The sequence below is a fragment of the Periplaneta americana genome, chromosome 4, assembly GCF_040183065.1.
Source record: "Periplaneta americana isolate PAMFEO1 chromosome 4, P.americana_PAMFEO1_priV1, whole genome shotgun sequence".
Lineage (NCBI taxonomy): Eukaryota > Metazoa > Arthropoda > Insecta > Blattodea > Blattidae > Periplaneta > Periplaneta americana.
The window spans coordinates 171,840,999-171,862,642 of record NC_091120.1 but is presented as its reverse complement, the minus strand read 5'-3'; the positions used below and the strand labels follow the sequence as shown (position 1 = coordinate 171,862,642).

Genomic DNA, 21,644 nt, shown 5'->3' with positions numbered 1-21,644 from the left:
TAGCTATAATATGTTTAATAATTTGCCTCAAGAAGCTCGTTAGATTTAATGTTACTACGCGAATAGAAGTAAGTAATTCGTTTTATTCTACAAGTGAATTTTTTTGTTCTAATGTCACTATATTATTTTAATTGTGTGTATTGTTTATTGGTTGCCTGTTATTATTCGGTTGAGAAGCTTTTGTCATCTAGTCTGATCTCAAAAAATCCGAAAGTTAGAATTTATAAAACAGTTATATTACCGGTTGTTCTGTATGGTTGTGAAACTTGGATTGTCTCTTTGAGAGAGGAACAGGGATTAAGGGTGTTTGAGAGTAAGGTTCTTAGAAAAATATTTGGGGCTAAGAGGGATTAAGTTACAGGAGAATGGAGAAAGTTACACCACGCAGAACTGCACGCATTATATTCTTCACCTGACATAATTAGGAACATTAAATCCAGACGTTTGGGATGGGCAGGGCATGTAGCACGTATGGGGGAATCCAGAAATGCATATAGAGAGTTAGTTGGGAGGTCAGAGGAAATAAGACCTTTGGGGAGGTCGAGAGTAGATGGGATGATAATATAAAATGCATTTGAGGGAGGTGGGATATGTTGGTAGAGACTGGATTAATCTTGCTCAGGATAGGGACCGATGGCGGGCTTATGTGAGGGCGGCAATGAAACTCCGGGTTCCTTAAAAGCTATTTGTAAGTAAGTAAGTAATAAGTTCTGTGCGAAACGTTTCTAGGGCGACGTATTTCGTTACATGGTGACATCTCATGGTCGGCTCTCTCACCAAATCTATATCCATGTGATTTCTTTCTTTGAGGGTTTCTGAAGGCTGAGCGATGCGGAGCTTCAGGGTGAGGCTTCAGGACTGTTTTGCTCGTGTGGGTAATCATTTGAATGATATAATTTTTAAAACAAAGTGATCACAAAATGGCAAACATTGTTCTTTATTATAAAATAAAAACTGTAAAAGGTTTCATGTTGCTCTTTTTATTTCAGTTTCAAAAAGGGGAGATCATTCTGCCGGACTCTGTATAACTTTGTCTACTGCGTCTTTTTTATGCTCATGACTAGACTTCGTTGAATTGCCACACGCAGCATGCTATCAGGTTGCCGATGTACGGTAGTATAGAGGAGGTGAGCGACCGCCCGGTCTCGTAGTATAAGCAGTTCATGTTAAGAGTTGTAACCGGTCCAAATAGATAGAGCAGCTACAGCTAATATATACCTATGTAAGCACTTGTTTTTGCATTACTGTGGTTGGAATAGTCAAAGATTAATATTTGTTCAGTGCAGACAAGAATTCAATCAAACATACTACAGTGAGAGTGTTGCTGTTCCAAACAATTGCCCCTGGAATACCCTTACCCCCGCAGCCAGTCTTGACCCGTTGGGGAACGTGGTTGGATGCTGTTAATTATTATGCAGAATATTACGGCAAAATAATGGAGGTAATTGATGCATTGGATAGCACAGACAGTTCCGCTGTTGCAGCTGTAAAAATCATTGCCTCCTGAACAGCTATTGGAAGATATTTGTTCACTGATTCTAATTTAAAAATCGTGTCCAAAAGCATCATCCTGTTAGAATCGTCTAAACTACAACTCTCAGAAGCCCTTAATATAGTGGATAAAGTATCACAAACTGTTATCAAAAATAACAATTCACTAATTTCAGAAAAAGTGAAATGTAAGTTGAGAAACATTATTGCTAAAAATTCTCCCTATTCACAACTTCGTATTATAAATGATGTACTATCACGTCACGACAAGACATCTGAAGTTGGTGTACTAAATAGTACCTAGTGACTTTCCGTTCTTCAAATATGCACCTATTACATCGTGTGTTGTTGAACGTACATTTTCCCAAAATAAAAACTGTTTGAGTGACCGTCGGAGGAGGTTCACTTTGCAGTCGCTCAAAATGTACGTAACTCTTCACTGCAATGCACATATTCAAGGATGATGTGAGTATATTACATTAAATTTTAAGAGTTAATATATCTCACTACAAAATAATTGTGTATTTACATGTTTAGACATTTCCTACTTCAATGATCATTTATTATATTTCTTGAATGCAGGATACAGGTTTTATTGTAACCGCAGTATACTGCTCAGTGTTTACATTAGAGGCATACTTCACCCGTTGCACGCACCCTTCTCATACAGTCTATACCGCGTGCGCAGTAAACCTTACGATTCTCGTGGCAATTCCACGAAGTCTACTCATGACTGTAATAAATAATAAAGAATTCATGGAGACTTACGAGGTAACCGGACGTTAAGGCTCCTCCTATGCCATTAATAGCAGTAGGGATGTCGCCTTTACCCACAAGGAAATATCTCTGATATTTATCTATATTAGCGACTGAGATAAACCTAGGGCCACAGTGCAGACGGAAGGATTAGATGAATGGAGAAAATCTATGGGTGCTATTCATAGACATTTCGCTAGCCAGCGCTACAAGCGTGCTAAACAGGATTCATATCATATCATATCGCTGACACTGGTTTATGATACGAAAAACGATAGTTCGCTGATCATCCACCGAAAGCCCGCGCTAAGAATGTCTATGAATAAGGCCCTTAAATTCCATCGAGAATCGAATCCGTCATCTCCCAGCTTGTAGAGCAAAGCCTCGACCGCGCGGGTTTACATATGTGTATAGTGGGTTTCACGAATAAAGAGGGTTGACCTCAGTAGCCTTAGAGGCTACTTGACCAAATTCCTGGAAAACCTGGACTTTACTGTTTCTTATGCAAGTATAGGGAGGTCTGAAATAAAGTCACTGATGTTTTTGTAGTTCCTATTGCGTACAGATGGTGCAATCACAAGCAATTTGGTATGAATCGTAGTCTTGTAAACTGTGAAATTGTCAAAAATGGCAATCTTAAGTATAAGTTATATCTTATGCTTAATTATAGTGTCTTATTTAACTGATAGAAGAGAGAACCATATTCGTTCCGAAGATAAAGAGCTTACGTGCCGGGTTCACGAGTATTTTCAGAAAGAATATGACGATGCGAGGTGAGGTAAACCTATGATATCCGTCACTACTGCCCGGTTTCTGGAAAGACAATTACCTGTACAAACAGAGTCATCTATGACTTAACATGGTTATATGTTTAAAATGAGTTTCCGAAACAACAATTATCATAATCTTTACAGTTATCTATGCGTCAACTGGTAACTATACTTCGGCCTGCAGTTACCTGGCTGTTAGTACTGATTCGAACAAATACCGACATGCGGCGCTACTGCATTACTGTTTCGTAAACTATAATAACTAATATTAAATAACAATATAGACCCAATAAATTAATTTACTGCATTATCTGTACAGTTTAAAAAATTTGACGTTTTATTTACGTAACTTACGGTAAATGTTTTACTTTCTATGACATATTAGGATAATAATGTGTGTTTATAAAGACAATTTCGAACATCTCAAGCTTAGTTCACGTCATCAACATCAGATTGTATGTCGTCGGTCAAGGAATATTTTATTCTTGAGTGTTCTACCAATGCCAATGGTATTTTGGGCTCTGAAAAGTCCATTTGAATACATGAAAGCATTCATATGGGCGAATGTAAAATATTTTAACATGTTTTCAGTATGGCTGCCATAGCCACCACAGCTGAATACGGTTGCAGTTTTGATGCAGAAGTTACATCTAGTTCTCTCTCCACTAGTATTATTTACCTCTATAATCACGCCAAATACCAACAATTATTGCTTTTTTAATCATATTACGATTGAGATGAAAGTGTACATGTACTGTCGTTTATCACACGGTTCTTTAATTATAAAAAGCCTTGCACCTACTAATTCAGAGCTCACTGTGTACCTATCAGCCATATTACTGCTGAAAACTTCTGCAAACAAAAGTAAATATAAATAACTAAAAAATCACTAACAAAATACTAGGAGAGACATCTATGGACGACAATAGATACTGAACTTGAAGGTACCTCAACTGTTAGTTACAAGCGCTGATAAATCTACATTTAACTTTTCGGAAACTCATGAAAGTTATCAGTGCAGTTAAATTTATAAGCGCAATTAAGTAACTGAGAGTTAGCTGATGTGTACCAGAAACCGGGGATAAGTGTATGAAAGAACTATTAAAGCGACTGGAATTAATGAAAAGTAGAATTCTTAAGGAGAAATAAACGAATTGAAAGTCCAACGAAAAACGACCTTGGGATTGTTTTGAAAATAATATAGATAATTTCGACAGCAATGCATTGGGAAGGAATATTTTAAATTTGTGTGGGAAATGTTACATTCCAAGCTTTAATGTGTCAAAAAGAAGCTGTGTTTCCCTGCGTCTCGATCATCTCTCTCGTGGATAACGAGAAACACTGGGTTACGCTGTAAGAAGAATAATATGGCGCGAAAATATTTGACGGATCAGGACATAGTTGTGCTGCGTAATGTTCCTTCGTGTAAATAAAGATACAAGATCAACCAAAAGTGCTGTATTCTTTCCCCACGAAACATGGATAAATGTGAACATGACAAAAGATAATCTGTGGACAATTCATGATGACGACCCGGTTCCGCGTGAACCGATTGGTAAATATTCTAAGATTATAGTAGAGTGAAACCTCTTCTTACGGACACCCCCAAGATATGGACATTTCTCATATACGGACAGACTTTTATGTCCCAACTGAAATAATATAGAAATAAAGATAAATTTAACTCTCGTTTACGGACACACTCAAATACGGACACGGACAGCTGTTTTACAGTCCTAAAGCTTGCTTTACGTCCTGACTGGGGACAGAACTTGGATTTCAAGACCTAATGAGTTACAAAAATGGAAAATTTAGTTTTGAGAACGTACAGAAATTCCTCAACATGAAAGAAGACAATAAGGGTCTCGTAGGCTAGCACTAGCCCAGCTGGCTGCTGGCTGGATGGATAAACAAAATAATAAAATTTAACCTGTCTGATGGGTCCAAGGTTTCCGCGATCGTGAAATTGTATTCGACACATGATAGGGTTAGTAGGATTATTCTCTTCACTTCAATCAGTTGTTCTGTTTCGAGAGACATGGTACCTGAACGTAAAGGTTAAGTTGAAAACTGTAAATTACAGTACTGCATAACTGTAGATCTAGAATAAAACTGCATGGCACAGTACTGTATTTTCCTTTTTCGGTCTTATCTACTGTAGTTCAAAGTTGCAAAGAATTTACTGTAATATACTGTATTTAGACAAACTACAGTAATACATTTAATTTAAAGCGTGAAGGGATATATCTGCAGTGCTTGGGAAAAGTGACATAAGTCAGTTTTCACAAACCTTTTTTGATAATTTATTGACAACTTACACTGGTTTATGTCGATTTAATTTTTTTCTGTATGAATTATTGTAATGGGAGGAATACCTATATATTTTTTTTTCAAGCGAACAGATATTCTGTAAGTTGTCAATAAATTATCAAAAAAGGTTTGTGGATACTGACTTGTGTCACTTTTCCCGAGCACTACAGATATGCATATTATAAATTTACTGTTAGATTGGAGACTCTCTCTCCCAATAAAGGACACCTCTCAAATGCGGGCAGATTGTCACGTCCTTTTGATGCCCGTAAATGAGAGGTTTCATGTATTCCATTCCGGTAGTGAATAGGGGTTTGTAAAAAATGAATTACTGGTGTTCAAATTCCATTCAACTATGGATTATTACGAAGAATGGAGAACGACCGTTTAAAAAATGATTTCAAGAGCAGCTTTTACCTAATATTCCACCTATACTTGTTTTTTTGAAAGATGGGACATGACAGTTACGCGGCCGAGCTTGGAACTACAGTGCCATGTTGCCAATGTGGACTACCACGCTGCCAGCTGATGGAAGGTAGCAATTGTCGTTAAGATGGCTGACGTTAAAACATTCATTGACAATTGACGTGAAGGTAAGAAAACAATACAAAAAATCGACAGAGAATCAAAGACGAAACGTACCAATGCTAACATTGTGTGCACAATAAATGTCGCCAAGAGAACTATTAAGCACTCGCCACGTGCGAACTGTAAGTTTGGCAACTCAACCGTTGTTACCATAGCAACAGGCCTACCACACTATGTGATATTCAGTTGTTTTTCCGATCGCAACGCTCCTGTCATGTCCCATCTTTAAAAAAAAACAAGTATAATTCTGTGCTTGTTATGGATAACGCAATACATGATACATACACGAGTGTTCTACCAGGATTATGAAGTTTCTTTTGAAACATTCAGTAGACCTTGGCCCTCCTGCAAAACTGACCTGCTAATGTTTAAAAACCGGCGAGGCAATCCTCTCTATTCTTGAAACTGACTATAATATCTAGTACTATATAAGAGAAGTCCTAGAATTCCAAGTCCAGAGAAGATAATGGACGACACACGTTTCGGCAATCATGTGGCGCCTGAAACTGGTTTTGTATTTACCACGAACGCGTTGGCGCATATGATGACAGCCAGAGTGGCCCTTGACCTTATGCCGCATGGCATTTATCCGAATACGGATCTCCTGAAGAGAACCAGAAGCTGAGAACGTGGGAGGCTCTAAACAAGTCACAATCTTAGCGACTCTAGTAAATATTTAAGCTTAATTTATATGTCTTTCAATAAGTAATTGAACATCTTTTAATAAAGAATCATTATATCGTGTTTTTAAGCAGGAACTTTATTATTATTATTATTATTATTATTATTATTATTATTAAATCAATAACTAGTAAATAACTGATAATAGTCCTCAAAAGATTAAAAAAAAAAAGAAATTAAAATGGAATTATAGCGTAATAATTATTTTATCACTGAAGGCAAAAATGTAGGCCTATGTATTGAGGCACGTATATAAGAATATGGTAACCCTTGCTAATAATAAATCTGCAGTGCTCGGGAAAAGTGACATGTCAGTTTCCACAAACCTTTTTTTATAATTTATTGACAACTTACACTGGTTTATGTCGATTTGATTTTTTTCTGTATGAATTATTGTAATGGGAGAAATAAAAGGTAAAGGTATCCCCGTAACATGCCATGAAGGCATTTGGGGGGCATGGAGGTAGAGCCCCATGCTTTCGATGACCTCGGCACTAGAATGAAGTGGTGTGGTCGGCACCACGCTCTGACCGCATTTTACCCCCGGGAAAGATCAGGTACTCAATTTTATAGGAGGCTGAGTGAACCTCGGGGCCGTTCTGAAAGTTTGGCAACGAGAAAAAATCCTGTCACCACCTGGGATCGAACCCCGGACCTTCCAGTCCGTAGCCAGCTGCTCTTAATGGGAGAAATACTTATGTATTTTTTTTCCAAGCGAGCAGATGTTCCGTAAGTTGTCAATAAATTATCAAAAAAGGTTTGTGAAAACTAACTTTTGTCACTTTTCCCAAGCACTGCAGAAATAATAATAATAATAATAATAATAATAATAATAATAATAATAATAATAATAATAATAATAATAATAATAATAATAATTTCTTCACTTTATATAATTAGGAACATTAAATCCAGACGTTTGAGATGGGCAGGGCATGTAGCACGTATGGGCGAATCCAGAAACGCATATAGAGTGTTTGTTGGGAGACCGGAGGGAAAAAGACCTTTGGGGAGGCGAGACGTAGATGGAAGGATAATATTAAAATGGACTTGAGGGAGGCAGGATATGATGATAGAGACTGAATTAATCTTGCACAGGATAGGGACCGATGGCGGGCTTATGTGAGGGCGGCAATGAACCTGTGGGTTCCTTAAAAGCCATTTATAAGTTGTAATAATAATAATAATAATAATAATAATAATAATAATAATAATAATAATAATAATAATAATACCTGTCATGCCTATATATTCATCGTAATGCTCTGTAATGTCGCTTCTATATTCTACTACTAATTGAACCGTTGAGCAAAGCAACATATTACATTTTCTCCGACACAACAGCGAATAAATTCCTCTTCCCATTCTGTACGAAACCTTCTGTTCTTGCTCGTAGAGACAGAGGGTTTGTAGAGCGACATGGTACCGACACTGCTTACCATCAGTACGTGAGCGAGACAGAGAGCAATGTACAGGAAACTCCCCTTACTAGTATGAATGTCTTTGATTACACTATGTAATCACGATACCCAGTTTGGTCACCGCTAGTCTAGATAAATGGTTGACTAGAAAACTGTGTTTGAAGAGTCTATATCCTTCTTTACTTTTTGTAATATCGGTATTCCCACTATTAAAAACCACTCACAGACACGTATTTTTACATAAAATTATGTATTTTTTCTCACTAGATAGATCTATGCGTAAGAACTTGGAAATTAATGTCACATAAATATCTACACTACTATGTGCTTTGTTCTCTTTGTACTCTCTTTATTCTCATTGCATTGCCCTTCTTCCTTGTTATCCCTGTATTCCCTTTGTATTGCATTTTCCCTTGTATTTACCTTGTTCTTTTATTCTCCTTGCAGGCTATTCTCCTTGTCCTCTTTGAATTTTCCTTTCCTCTTGCTCTCCTTGTATTCCCCATGCTCTCCTTGCACTTTTCTCGTTTCCTCGTCTTTCCGTTGTTCTCCTTGTCTTCCCCTTATTCTTCTTGTCATGTTGTTTAGTCAACTGTCAGAAGACATGTTGGAACCTCGTAAGTGGCACCAATAAGGCATCACTTATGAGGTAATCGTGAAGTGAGATGTACTGCCTGATAATAGATTACTAGGGCTAGGATTTTTATGAAATTGCATTTTTTTTCTAGTAAGCCAGAAACATAGCTGCTTTAGTATTTGTGTGTTATGTGATAAACTGAGTGTTTTAAGACACATTTGTTATGGCATTTTTTGCATTTTTTTTGCCTGTTTCAACTCATAAGAGCATCTTTTGTTTTATTCGGTCATTTTTTTTGGCATTTTCATTTAATTTTGGCCATAAATCCCCATTATTAATGTAAAATAATGTCTATTTCCTTTGATATTTTCTTTACATATTTTGTCCATTAATACTCATTATTTTGTATAATATTTTAATCGTTTTTCTACACAAATATTGCCATTTTAACGTAGTACACCCCACGTAATGGATCAGTCCAACCACCCCTTCAATATAGACTCCTCTATACCTGCTAATTTCAGATCAGAGTGGCCTTGTGGTAGACTACACAGAAACTAAAAGTAAAGTAAGTCCATGGTGCTACAGCCCATGAAGGGTCAAGACCGACCAGCCGACTGCTGACCTCACGTCCACATGCCGACACAGAGGTGAACAATTATACATGGAAACTACATCAGATAAAGTAATTAATTAAAGTGTACTACTTAGAAAAAAATTATGTAAAATTTAATTTAATTACTAGTCTAAATATTAAGTAGTACAAAACCTCTTTTCCTACTAAGCCAATTATGTAAGATCAATTTTTAGGGCATTTTAAGGGCATTTTGAAAAAAAAAATTAGGTCATAAATATTGTTTTTAGGACATTTTTTTCAGGATTTATAGGTCATCAAAATCCTAGCCCTATAGATTACATATCAGCCAGATCAGCCATATCAATCAGAAGAATGCTTGTCATGTGTGGTCCGTATTTTATCCCACAAGTTTCTGAAGACTCCACTGGTCGCACGTTTCGTTTACCAAAATTCTTTATAGGCCTATATGAAAATTCCATTCAGATCCAAATTGTAATTAGAAGCAATATCATGAAAACGCTCTCACATTTTCAGCATTTGAAAACAACGTATCACGTTTATTTTTGTATTAACCGGTAACCGTCTCAACAAGCACGTCTACATCAGCCTTGATGTGTTGCTAAGTCCAGGAAGAATTTATTATCTCTCTCGTTATAAGTTAAAGGGACATGGGTAAATCCTGAAATCAATGTTTTGATCAGTCATATCTCTAAGAATGTTTGTGGAGTAGTTCATGTAATAATGCGTGAAAAAACACACATTTCCAGAGAGATAATACAAAGGCTGAGAGCTGATAATATTGGTTGCGCAAGAAAATCTAAACTTGGCGACGCGTTCGAGAGGCTTGGCTGGCGCTGTCCTGATAGACCAGTTGTGCTGAAGGCTGCAGCCATGGATACACAATCGTGTGCAAGTTGTGAAGAGATTTGTGAGCAATGCTGCGGGGATTCAACATGCGTAATGGAGGAGCTGGAAACGGAGGAAGACGAAGGACGGTCCCTGTTGGACGCCACGACTGCCTCGTAATGCCTTAATTCTACAGTAGAACCTCTATTATCCGTGGCAATGCAGGGGGTGGACTCAACGGTTAATCGAAAAAATTGGATAATCCGTACCATAAAAAATGTTTATAAATTAAGTGCAAAATACACAATTTCGTAATTTCCTTTTTGGTTTTGTGTTAACGTGCTATGAAGTGGATCAGGAGCTCATTAAAAGTTCGGTTGTCAACGACGGGTGCTTAAGGGCCTAGGATTGAGGTTTGATGATTGTCTGCAGAAAGATAGGAATACTTGAAGTCTCGTGTTGTAGATTTGCGTACTTTATACTTTTTATCCTTGTTTTTTTTTAATTCGCTTACAGTTGTAATGCCAATTTTCTACTCTGAAGCAGCATTAACCACAATTTCTTCTTTCCTAAACTTCTCAAATATTTGTAATTTTTTTTTTTATAAATACACAATACGTTTTCTTTGACAACTGTGAAAGACAATTGTGCGAGATCGTGCGTATTTGCTTGGTTTCCGCACAAAACCAATCCGCGGAAAGTCTAAAATTCCACATTCAGTATTCCCAACCTAACACACATAACAATTTCCCTCTTCTTACCGCTTAAGTGATACATTGATTTTACTGCTTTAGGCTTTTAACATATTATTTTTAGAGAAGTTCAATATAGTAATAATTATAAATTGGAAACTTATCACTACAATTTCACCTGAATTGCACTGTTAATTATTGTTTTTAAATATTTGCAAAAATTAAGTAAACTCTACAACTCCACTAAAGTTACTGCATTCGTGTTGCAAGTAACATTAAGGAAGCCGTGAAGAAATCAACAAGATTCCAGACTCATCATAGACTGGGGGGAAAAAAAAGACAGACGTATATCACGGCCTGCTGGAGTATAGTAAACACAGAAAACATTTTAAAGCAACAATGTTGAAGATAGATATTTTTGTTTTGCAAATTTGCCGTCATTGAACAGAAACCAAGATTGAGATTTCATTGCAACTAATAAGAAATTCCTCTTTCAGGTATGTAATAAACGATCTTCGCACAAAATAATGTACGATACACGAGCGGTATGTTTTCTTTCAATTCTCGGAAATTAAAAAAGCTCAACCACGTTTCGCTTTTTCAAACTTTTCCTCGAACATGAAAACTTCAACATACCGCTCTTGTAACGCATATTACTATTGCATAGAAGTTATACAGTACGTCCACTCTAATAGTAGGAATAAGGACTGAATACTGTACATTGTACACGGGTTTGTGGAAATTCTTGGGGTAATTTCTTTGGAAGCAAGTAGTGATTATTTTACAAGTAATTATGTTTGTTGCCGGCAGTGAAGCATTTCTACTTCATACTTTGTAGTTAAGAGTAAAGGCTTGTAATAATCTTCTGTAGAAACATAACTTACAGTACTTCATATTTTTTCTGCAGAAAAAAGAAAATAGGAGCTAGAAAAAAAGTCGCATAATCCGACAATCGGTTAATAGGGTGACGGATAATCGAGGTTCTACTGTATTTGCACGCCTACATTCGGGATGTGGCCACTGCCTATGCAACTGAAATTTTGGGCATGGGTTATAAAATATGGTTTGGTTTGGTTTATTATATATAATAGATCACAGACACATTACATACAACAATTTTACACAAAGATATATAATTATTTAAATACAATTTGTACGTTTTACCTATTAACATATTTGTTTTGTCTTGCACTAGCTTTCAAGGTTATAAAATAATACAGTTCTGTGAATTTGAGCTATTGAATGAATTTGTGTTCGGTTGTCTATAAATATGAAAAATGTTTTGTAGTAAACCAGTGTCAAGATTCTGAAAAAAAAAAAAATCTCATGTTGGGCCTTGCTAACGCCATAACAACTTAAAAATATCAAGGATACAACGGCACGTATAATACGTAACCTATTTTCGGGAATGAAACTACAGTTATGTTGGTTTTAATGTTTTTAAACTTGATTCGCTTTACAAGTGGAGGGTATGGGTCCGTAATAACAGCAGTGTTGGAATTTAAAGGGGGGGGGGGGGAGGGAAGCCAGAGAATTTCCTCCTTCTGGTTTTTTTTTCCGAATTTCGGCATTCTAATGTTTATTCACAACTGTGGAAAGAATATTTCCCTCCCTGAACATGTTTTAATATTTTTGGTACCACACCACGGCCTGAATAGTGATATTTTTCCTGAAATTTATTTCCGAAAACTTTCTGTACACCGGACGGTCAAAACAATTTCTCGGTCAATATAGAGTATCCACCAGCCACTGAACGAATATTGCACACTTTTATCACTGCCAATGTGGCGCTATAATAGTACATTATGCAACGAGCCTATAATGAAGGTAATTAAGAAGCGAGTATGGATATTTATGAAACGAGCGCAAGCGAGTTTCATAATTTTCATACGAGCTTCTTAATTACCATTATAGGCGAGTTTCATACGACTTTTTATGCTCGACCATATTTCTAACTTGATATTATTAATTTTAATTGTATCTGACCTTCAGCAATGTTCCGTATGTTGTGAGATGTGCGCAGACGCGAAAGTATTGATTTTTTCCGAGGAACAGATATCCACATTGACCTTGCTAGGCCATAAGAACCTACAGAGATAACATTGAAATTAAATTAGACATTGAAAAACGAGATGACAAATTGAATTTATTTGAATATTATTTACAATTAACGCTAATTATTATAGTAACAGAACATAAGCTTCTGCGACAGTATTGGATTTCCAGCCTCCGTGACTTTTCGCTAATTCTCTTTCGATTGCATATCCGAGAATAATCGTTACTTGCGGTTTTATAACGGTAGAAAGCTGACCTGTCATTGGCTGAACAGTTGTAACCTGAGTCGTCATTGGCTGAAAGACCTGACCTTTAATGAGTAGGTGTACTTTAATGACATGCATTAAAGGTCTGCTACCAGGTGTATAATTACTACGTTTCGGCATGGTCGAGCATAAACTAATTTTCAATACTTTTATCACAACCACAACACATTTCAATTCTTATTGTACCATATAGCCTATACAGGCCTAGAATTATTACTGCATTAACACATTTAGTACATCACGAAACATGTAAAATGTAATTATTATTATGAAAGTCGCCATAGTTTCTTCTTGGAATCAGTAGATCCACTTCCACTAAATGGAAACTGACACGGTTGGCAGGGCCGACAATACATAAAACCAAATAATACTAAATATGAGGAATGTTACTACAGGTGTGTAGTATTACGTGACAGGTTAGGTTAGGTTTGATTAGGTGTATATTATGTGACAGGTTAGGTTAGGTTTGATTAGGTGTGTAGTATGAGAAAGGTTAGGTTAGGTTAGATTAGGTGTGTAGTATTATTACTATGTTGGCAACACTGAAACCCACTGTTACATTAAATAAATGTGGCGGTATTCTTCGTTGACGCACGACGATTTTCGTAGCCTATATAAGGTACGTATTTAGGGCAGATTGGGTGGGCTTACAGCTCTCCCAGTGATCACATCAATTCCTCCTAATCAATACTATAAATCCAAGGTATTTTCAAGGTATTTTATCAAGTTCCTATAGTGGCTGGGACATAAGTAATATTCACCCATTTTCTCTTCTAGAGTGGGTTTGCTATAACGAGCTTATTCTGAATGTCGTTTGTAAATAGCCTATCACCTAGAATTCAATATTTAAAAAAAGTTATCCTTTAATGTAGGAATAGTGTATTAAAATATTTTACACTGTGGTTTTTAAAACTATGCTATAAATACTATAATGTTTGTTATACGTAAAGATTAACAATAACTATACGTTTGTTGTTTTCATAAACATATGCTGCTGCTGTTGTTTTCATAATACGATTTCGTAATTGATTTCTAAATTATCTAGTACCTATGAAGAAATTTACATTCACTTCTCCTTCTCTTCGAAGTCTTGAACTCCTTTCTTCGTACCTGTCCTCTCGCTCCAGTTACCTTTCTTCCCACCATACGTTCTCGCTGAAACAATACTAACAATACCATCCCATCGCACCTCCTCATAGTAATCCTCTCTCATAACAGCCCTGCCAAAACTAGAATTCGCTACCTGCTAGCATCAGGGACTGTCAAAATAAAATTCCAGTTCAAACGCAAACTTATTAGGCACTTGGTCAGTAATTGAGACTCGTTCAGACATGACTTCTTGTAAATAGTTCTCTTATTCTAGCATACAATACTTCAATATCCAGTAATTTCATCTCTAATCTACGTTTAATTTGTACTTCAGTAAAACAATTTTTTCCTTGTTCTTATTTTCTACAATAAACTGCCTAGACTTTATTAATCAGATAATGGTTCATAAACTGATTTATAATCAGTAGAGCTCGGATGTTTAGGCATTTACAACAGTTAAAAATAGGCAGGCAAAAAAAGGCAATAAAAACGTAAAAAAGGCACAATAATCTTTGTAAAAGGCATTATAAATTTTAAAAAGGCATAATATATTTCAGCAATAAATTTAAATTATATCATATTTAGTTCGTAGGTGACACATGTTGACTTATAAAATACTTTTTTTTCGCGATTAACTGTCTTTTCACAAACCTTATATAACAAAACTGTTCCACCTGTTGAAAACACATGGACACCAAATTCACTAACGTAAGCATGAAGTTTACTTTTCAATGGTTTATTGAATTTAGGCATTGTAGCTAATCGATCTTATAACTTCTGTCACCCGACAATAACTGACTGTTCCTCATTCAAATTTCTTTCTCCTACAATAATAAACACGTGTAGCACAAAATTGTAACAGTAAGATTTGAAAATATGAAAGCAAACAATAATTGGAAATGCTACGTGACAACTTCTATGAGAAAGAGCTTAATATTTAAAATTATAAAGCTGATCGTTGGTATCGTGAAGACATGACAATATTATATTTATAACTGTGGATTGTCGATCATTATCCATATTACACCAATAGTATTAAAGCACTATTATTAGCAGATTAAGCATCGAAATAAATTACTTTAATTTACTATTGTTTGTAAAGTTAGTCATTGTTTCAAATATTTAAATTTCATACACATTGAGCGTATTCCGAATCTCAGCGCTGAGCAATCTGATGGCATCACGGTGTTCCGAATTTCACCGATGGCATCGCTGATGCTCCACCGGTGTCGCACCGGTGCCATAAGCTTGCAGAGGTGGTGGCAGTGACCATCAGCCGCCATCAGTGAATCTGATTGGTTCTTGTATACGGCGGGAATTAGCAGACGAATGACATCGTGCAGTGTTGTGTCATGGCGGTGTGTCCAGTTTTAGTTCTGCTGTATTGTTTGTAATGAGCACAACGTAAAAACAATATGTTAATGGCTTATGAGCGAACATGTCAGCGGACCAGTTATTACTATCGGTTCAGGAAATAAATTTTTTATGCTCTCTTTTCTTTGAACGAGATGGCAGTACGGAAATTTCGCAAAATTTTGCTAGCGTAGCACAGACAACAACTTATACAGTCGCCATGACAGCCATCGATCCTTCCAGCAGTTTTGTTCCTTTTCACTTCAGCGTGACGTCATTGTTGTCCACTGGTCCGGTGAGATTCGGAATACGCTGATTGCATTGTACAATTAATTAGAAAATTTGCACATAAACAAGAAATATTGCTTTAAAATGACAAAAACGGCATTTATTAATAAGAAACACCTTAAAAAGGCAAAATAAAAATAGGCCCTATCACTTTGATTCACTCCAAATAAACATTTATATCTATGCAAATAATGATTTACTTCCACCCAGTAAAAAAAAAAAGGCATTTTGTCAAACATCCGGGCTCTAAAATCACTATAAAACTGATATTGGTAAACAAACTATCAGTAAAAGTGTAATCGTAAGTTATTTCTGACACGTATGTTATGTAAATGTGATGCAACAACCGAGAAATTATTTTCGTCAGATTTTTATATTACTTGCTATGAGTCATTTAACCTATTTTCTCTGTCTCCGCGGGATCTCGTTCGATACGACAGGAAGTGCTAACGAGTGTAAAGGTCAGAGCTTTCAAACCACATGGAGTCCGTTATATTGCCCCTTTTACTGGGTAAATAATCGCTAGTAAACGAAGTGGATAAAGTCATTATGCTCCGGGTTGCATAAACTTTCTCTGGGTCATTAACGGTTGGTGCGGCGGTTCGTCTAGTTCCACCATCAGCCAGAAGAATGGTAGATTACAAGAAGAGGATAGTTATGTTAGTCCTAATCGCACCAGCCTCAATGAGTCCGATGTGCCCAACTCTTTTAACCTCTGACATCTACTGCAGATTAAAATACTTTAGGACTGATATTTCTTGTGGGAGGGAGGCACGGATTGCATTGACTAATCTCAGCTGTCTTACTGATCTGCCTATCACAGTGAAGCTAAAAAATGTGGTGAGTCGATACCCTCAACACACGTACAAATAAGATGTCCTTTTTTAAAACACAGTAATATTGGTTCAGTCCCGCGCCGTGGCGTCGCGGTCTAAGGCATCCCGCCTAGGACTCGCGTTACGGAATGCGCGCTGGTTCGAGTCCTCATAGGGGAAGAAATTTTCTCATGAAATTTCGGCCAGTGTATGGGACCGGTGCCCACCCAGCATCGTGATGCACTTGGGGAGCTACGATAGGTAGCAAAATCCAGTTGCGAATACCAGCTATAACGGCTGGGAGGATCATCGTGCTAACCACACGATACCTCCATTCTGGTTGGATGATCGTCCACCTCTACTTCGGCATGTGGGCGTGAGGCCAGCAGCCGGCTGGTCGGTCGGTCTAGGCCCTTCACGGGCTGTAGCGCCACGGATTATTATTATTATTATTATTATTATTATTATTATTATTATTATTATTTAGTTTTTTTAGTTTTTCATTAAACCATATAGGCTATACCATGTGAGTAAAACGTATAGGACACTACTTGAAACGTTCCTATTTTTAGTTTTTATAAAGAAATTTTGCATAGACGAGTTAGGCCTATATGGGGTGAAAAAATGGATTTTTGAACATGTTCTCGAAATAGTACATTATTCAACGAGCCTATAATGGTAGTAATTAAGACGCGAGTATGTTTATGAAACGAGCGCAAGCGAGTTTCATAATTTTCATACGAGCGTCTTAATTACCATTATAGGCAAGTTTCATGCGACTTTTTATGCTCGACCATATTTCTAACCTGAAATTATTCATAAGTATTCATGTTATTCTTATCTGACTGGGGAACGGAACTGGCCTTGTGCAATATCTCGTAAATTGTGAGATGTGCGCAGACGCAAAATTGATTTTTTCCGAGAAACAAATGTCATTGACCTTGATATAATCTAGAGAGTAAAATAAACAATCTTGATATAACCTTGAAATTGATTTAGACATTGAAAAACGAGATGACAAATTGAATTTATTTGAATATTATTTACAATTAACGCTAATTATTATAGTAACAGAACATAACCATCTGAGACAGTATTGGATTTCCAGCCTCCGTGACGTTTCGCTAGTTGTCTTTCGATTGCATATCCGAGAATAATCGCTACTTGCGCTTTCATATTGCTACAATGGTGTTTTCTGATTGTGGAACACCTGAACTTTAATGAATAGGCGTACTTTAATGAGGTCCAGTAAAGGGCTGCTACCAGGTGTATAATTACTACATTTCGGCATGGTCGAGCATAAAATATATATATTTTTTCATTTATAAAGAATGTGCTAAATAAGCAGTCGCGGACAGCCGATAAGGGGTGGTCCTCCAGCTTGGGGGTTAGGCGAAGGGCTAACAATCCATCAATGTAGAAAAACAGCTTGTTATGAAACCCCAAAATAAACCTCGATTTGGGGAGGCCGAGACGTAGATGCGAGGATAATATTGAAATGGATTTGAGGGAGGTGGGATATGATGATAGAGACAGGATTAATCTTGCTCAGGATAGGGGCCGATGGCGGGCTTATGTGAGGGCGGCAATGAACCTCCAGGTTCCTTAAAAGCCATAAGTAAGTACCTAAGTAAGCAAAGAATCTGCTAAGGAGTCTGTTTTTAAATAGCACAATGCACTTACAACATTTTTGCGCTTTTCAGTTCTCCAAGTTTAAAACATACAAAAGCATACTTTTTATAATTTACAAAATTAATAACTTAAATATGGGGAATTCCTGTTATTATTCGTTTAGTCTGCTGTCAAAAAATCTGAAAGTTAGAATTTATAAAACAGTTATATTACCGGTTGTTCTGTATGGTTGTGAAACTTGGACTCTCACTTTGAGAGAGGAGCATACAGTAGGTTAAGGGTGTTTGAGAATAAGGTGCTTAGGAAAATATATGGGACTATGAGGAATGAAGTTACAGGAGAATGGAGAAAGTTACACAACACAGAACTGCACGCATTGTATTCTTCATCTGACATAATTAGGAACATTAAATCCAGACGTTTGAGATGGGCAGGGCATGTAGCACGTATGGGCGAATCCAGAAATGCATACAGAGTGTTAGTTGGGATGCCGGAGGGAAAAAGACCTTTGGAGAGGCCGAGACGTAGATGGGAAGATAATATTAAAATGGATTTGAGGAAGGTGGAATATGATGGTAGAGACTGGATTAATCTTGCTCAGGATAGGGACCAATGGCGGGCTTATGTGAGGGCGACAATGAACCTCCGGGTTCCTTAAAAGCCAGTAAGTAAGTAAGTAAGTAAATAAGTAAGTAATAGCTTAAGTACATTTCGTACAATTTTCCAGCTGTTCTGTATGCTTTGCTTTACCTTACCTCAAAAGAAATTGAATTTTCTCCAGGAACTATTGCAGATAAACACAAGCCAGTTCGGTAATTTATACAATTTGGCCTTCGCTCCTTATATTCAACTGTAAACAAACGTAAATGGTTCAATAGTGAGCACTGTGTAGTTTGAAAAATGAGTAAGGACGTTTTGATCCACAATTATTGCTTGATCGGGAATGCTATATTAAACTCTATACGCGACCAGTAACTGTTAGTCCAGGGATGTCGAAACGCCTGAATTACGTGCTCATACTACAAGCAATACAAATCCATCAAGGTTCAGTTATCAGCAAGATAAAGTACAATCATCGAACAAGAGGGGGAGATAGGTCACCTGTAAAAACTCTTGTTACCTCACTTTTTGAATCCCCCTCGTAAAACAGAAAATTCTTTTTCATCTTTCCCTCTTTCCCACGGCGTCGGGTTTGCTTCTATCCATCTCCTCCATTCCTCTCTATCCCCCGCCATTCTTCTCTCTTCCTCAATTCCTTTCCCTCTTTTCCTTCCCATCATCTCAATATTATCCCTATACATCGTCCTTGGTCTTCCCTTCCGTCATTGCCTACATTACTTGCTTTGGTTTTCTTTCTTCTCCCATTCGCAACCCTATGTCCATACCACTTAAGTTGCTTTCTTGTTCTACTGATTTCTGTTTTAATCCCTCTCTAATTCTCTCATTTCGTACTCTATCCCTCTTTGTTTTTCCAATTATTCTTCGGTAGCACTTCATTTCAATTGCTGTTATATTACTTAATCTCTCATTTGTCATAGGCCAACTTTCCTCTTCATACAGCTGGGTTCGTTCTATAACGAATTTGTATATCTGTAACTTTGTTTTAGGCAGTATTTCTTTTTTCTTTAATATTAAGTTACTTAATTGATAGTAAATATTACAGGCTTTCTTGGTCCGGTTTAATATTTCTTCTTTTATTTTTCCATTAAGTTTTCACCTATTCTAGTTCTTCCCTGTCACAATTAATATGGATGGGCATCTGTGATGTTTTGCAGGCCCTTCGGGAAAACAATTTCGCCCCGGGACGGTCTGGCCATTGGTAAATATGAACCTGCCAGTTCTCAGAAATACTTTGAAAGGAACCGCCAACCACAGCACAACGAAAGGATAGCCAATGCATTGAGTTAACACGAGAACTTGTAAATATTCAGTCAACAGAGATTTTGCTTGTAAATTGTCAGCAGGATTTTTAATTTAAATTACACACCCATCAGCTTATTGTTACCTAATCATTTCATGCAAGATACTGGGGTGTCCAAACGCGTATAGGACCAGTAGATATTGCACGTCAAGCATGCTCTGCTAAGGTCAATAACTTTCCATATAAAATAGGAAAAACTACCTTAAAGAATATGCGCTGCGGGTTGCTTAAGCCAGGGGTTACCTCGTACGAGTTACAATAATAATTGGACATCTATGTGCAAGAAGAACATTATGGATTATACGTATTGTTTCTTCCGCTCTACCCATTTGCATTACTTTACTCTTTTTGGTATTCACTATCATTCCATTACTTCTTAACATTTTTGTCCATTCAACCACTGATCCTTGTAAACAATAGAAACTTACGTAGAAATATTTCCTTTCGTATGGTGGCTAGCTCGGGGTCCCCTTAAACCCGGCTCTGGTCACGAGCGGAAGAAAGATACTAATTCAGCAGTTCTTGACTGCAAATATCTCGCGTAGTGTCATTCAACTACAACTCATTTAAGACGCTCTTATCACTTCTCTTAGTAAGCTCTTCTTATCTTCGCAGAGCTCTTGATTTAATGCTTTCGTTCAAATATTTTATTTCAAGCACTGAAAGTAGTGCATGTACTAAAGGTCGGCAATACGAAAGAAAACTAACGTACTGTTAATGGGCGGGTTAGCTCAGTTGCTAGAGGTAACTGGCGACGAACTGGAAAGTCCAGGGTTCAATTCCGGGTGATGGCCGGACTTTTCTCGATACCAAACCTTCCAGAAGGCCCCAGAGTTCACTTAGCTTCCTGTTAACTTGAGTACCTGGTTACTCTCAGGTCTAAAAGGCGGTCGTAGCGTGGTACCGACCACATCACATAATTTATTCTAGTGACGAGATCACAGAAGCATGAAGCTTTACATCCATGCCCCCGGAAGCCTTCTGGCTGTATAGTGGATTGGCTTGGCTTTACGAAGGCTGGACTCGGAACAGGTCCGTACACTTAGCCATGTTTCAGCCCATTGTACGCCCTATATATGTAATAATTATTGACCAAGTATGACAGGTGAATCCAATACTATCAGATGGGACATCATGCCTCAGTCCCCGATAGAGCCAGGTGCCGCCACCGAACTTGGACCCCGTGGATATGTGGTCATTCGTTGTTGGTGGTAGTGCTATGGATCGTTGGCTCATGGTAATTCGTGGGACCGTGTTGAGGGACCGCGATGAGCTTGTGGAAAGGAAAAGGGATCATGTAGGCTGTAGGAGAGTTCGTTGGCAGCGCCCAGGGGAACTACAGCGCGGGGGGGGGGGCTTAGGGCATGCACACCATTCCATCCCGGATAGTACAATAGGCCCACCTGAGCAGCTTGCGTGCGAAAACAATTCCAGTCCGTGTCCTCCCCTAAAGAGAGACTAATAATAGTCTATAATAAAAAATTATTATTATCTGTATTCCTGCCTTGTATTCGAG

The 21,644-nt window shown here is 37.4% G+C and overlaps 1 protein-coding gene across 4 annotated transcripts in view; it reads left to right on the top strand.

The window, feature by feature from the left end:
• Nucleotides 1-21,644, top strand: part of ZnT77C (Zinc transporter 77C) — a 202,416-nt gene that overhangs the window by 118,093 nt on the left and 62,679 nt on the right. For 2 of the 4 annotated variants that reach the window (XM_069824328.1, XM_069824327.1), the window contains exon 1: nucleotides 9,901-10,193. The exons of 1 other annotated variant lie outside the window; for it this stretch is intronic. In XM_069824328.1, coding sequence (XP_069680429.1) covers nucleotides 9,913-10,193 — 281 coding nt within the window. In that variant the 5' untranslated portion in view covers nucleotides 9,901-9,912. Of the gene's footprint in view, nucleotides 1-9,900; nucleotides 10,194-11,182; nucleotides 11,207-21,644 lie in introns of those variants that run through there. One more of the 4 variants, XM_069824330.1, reaches the window with a different exon arrangement.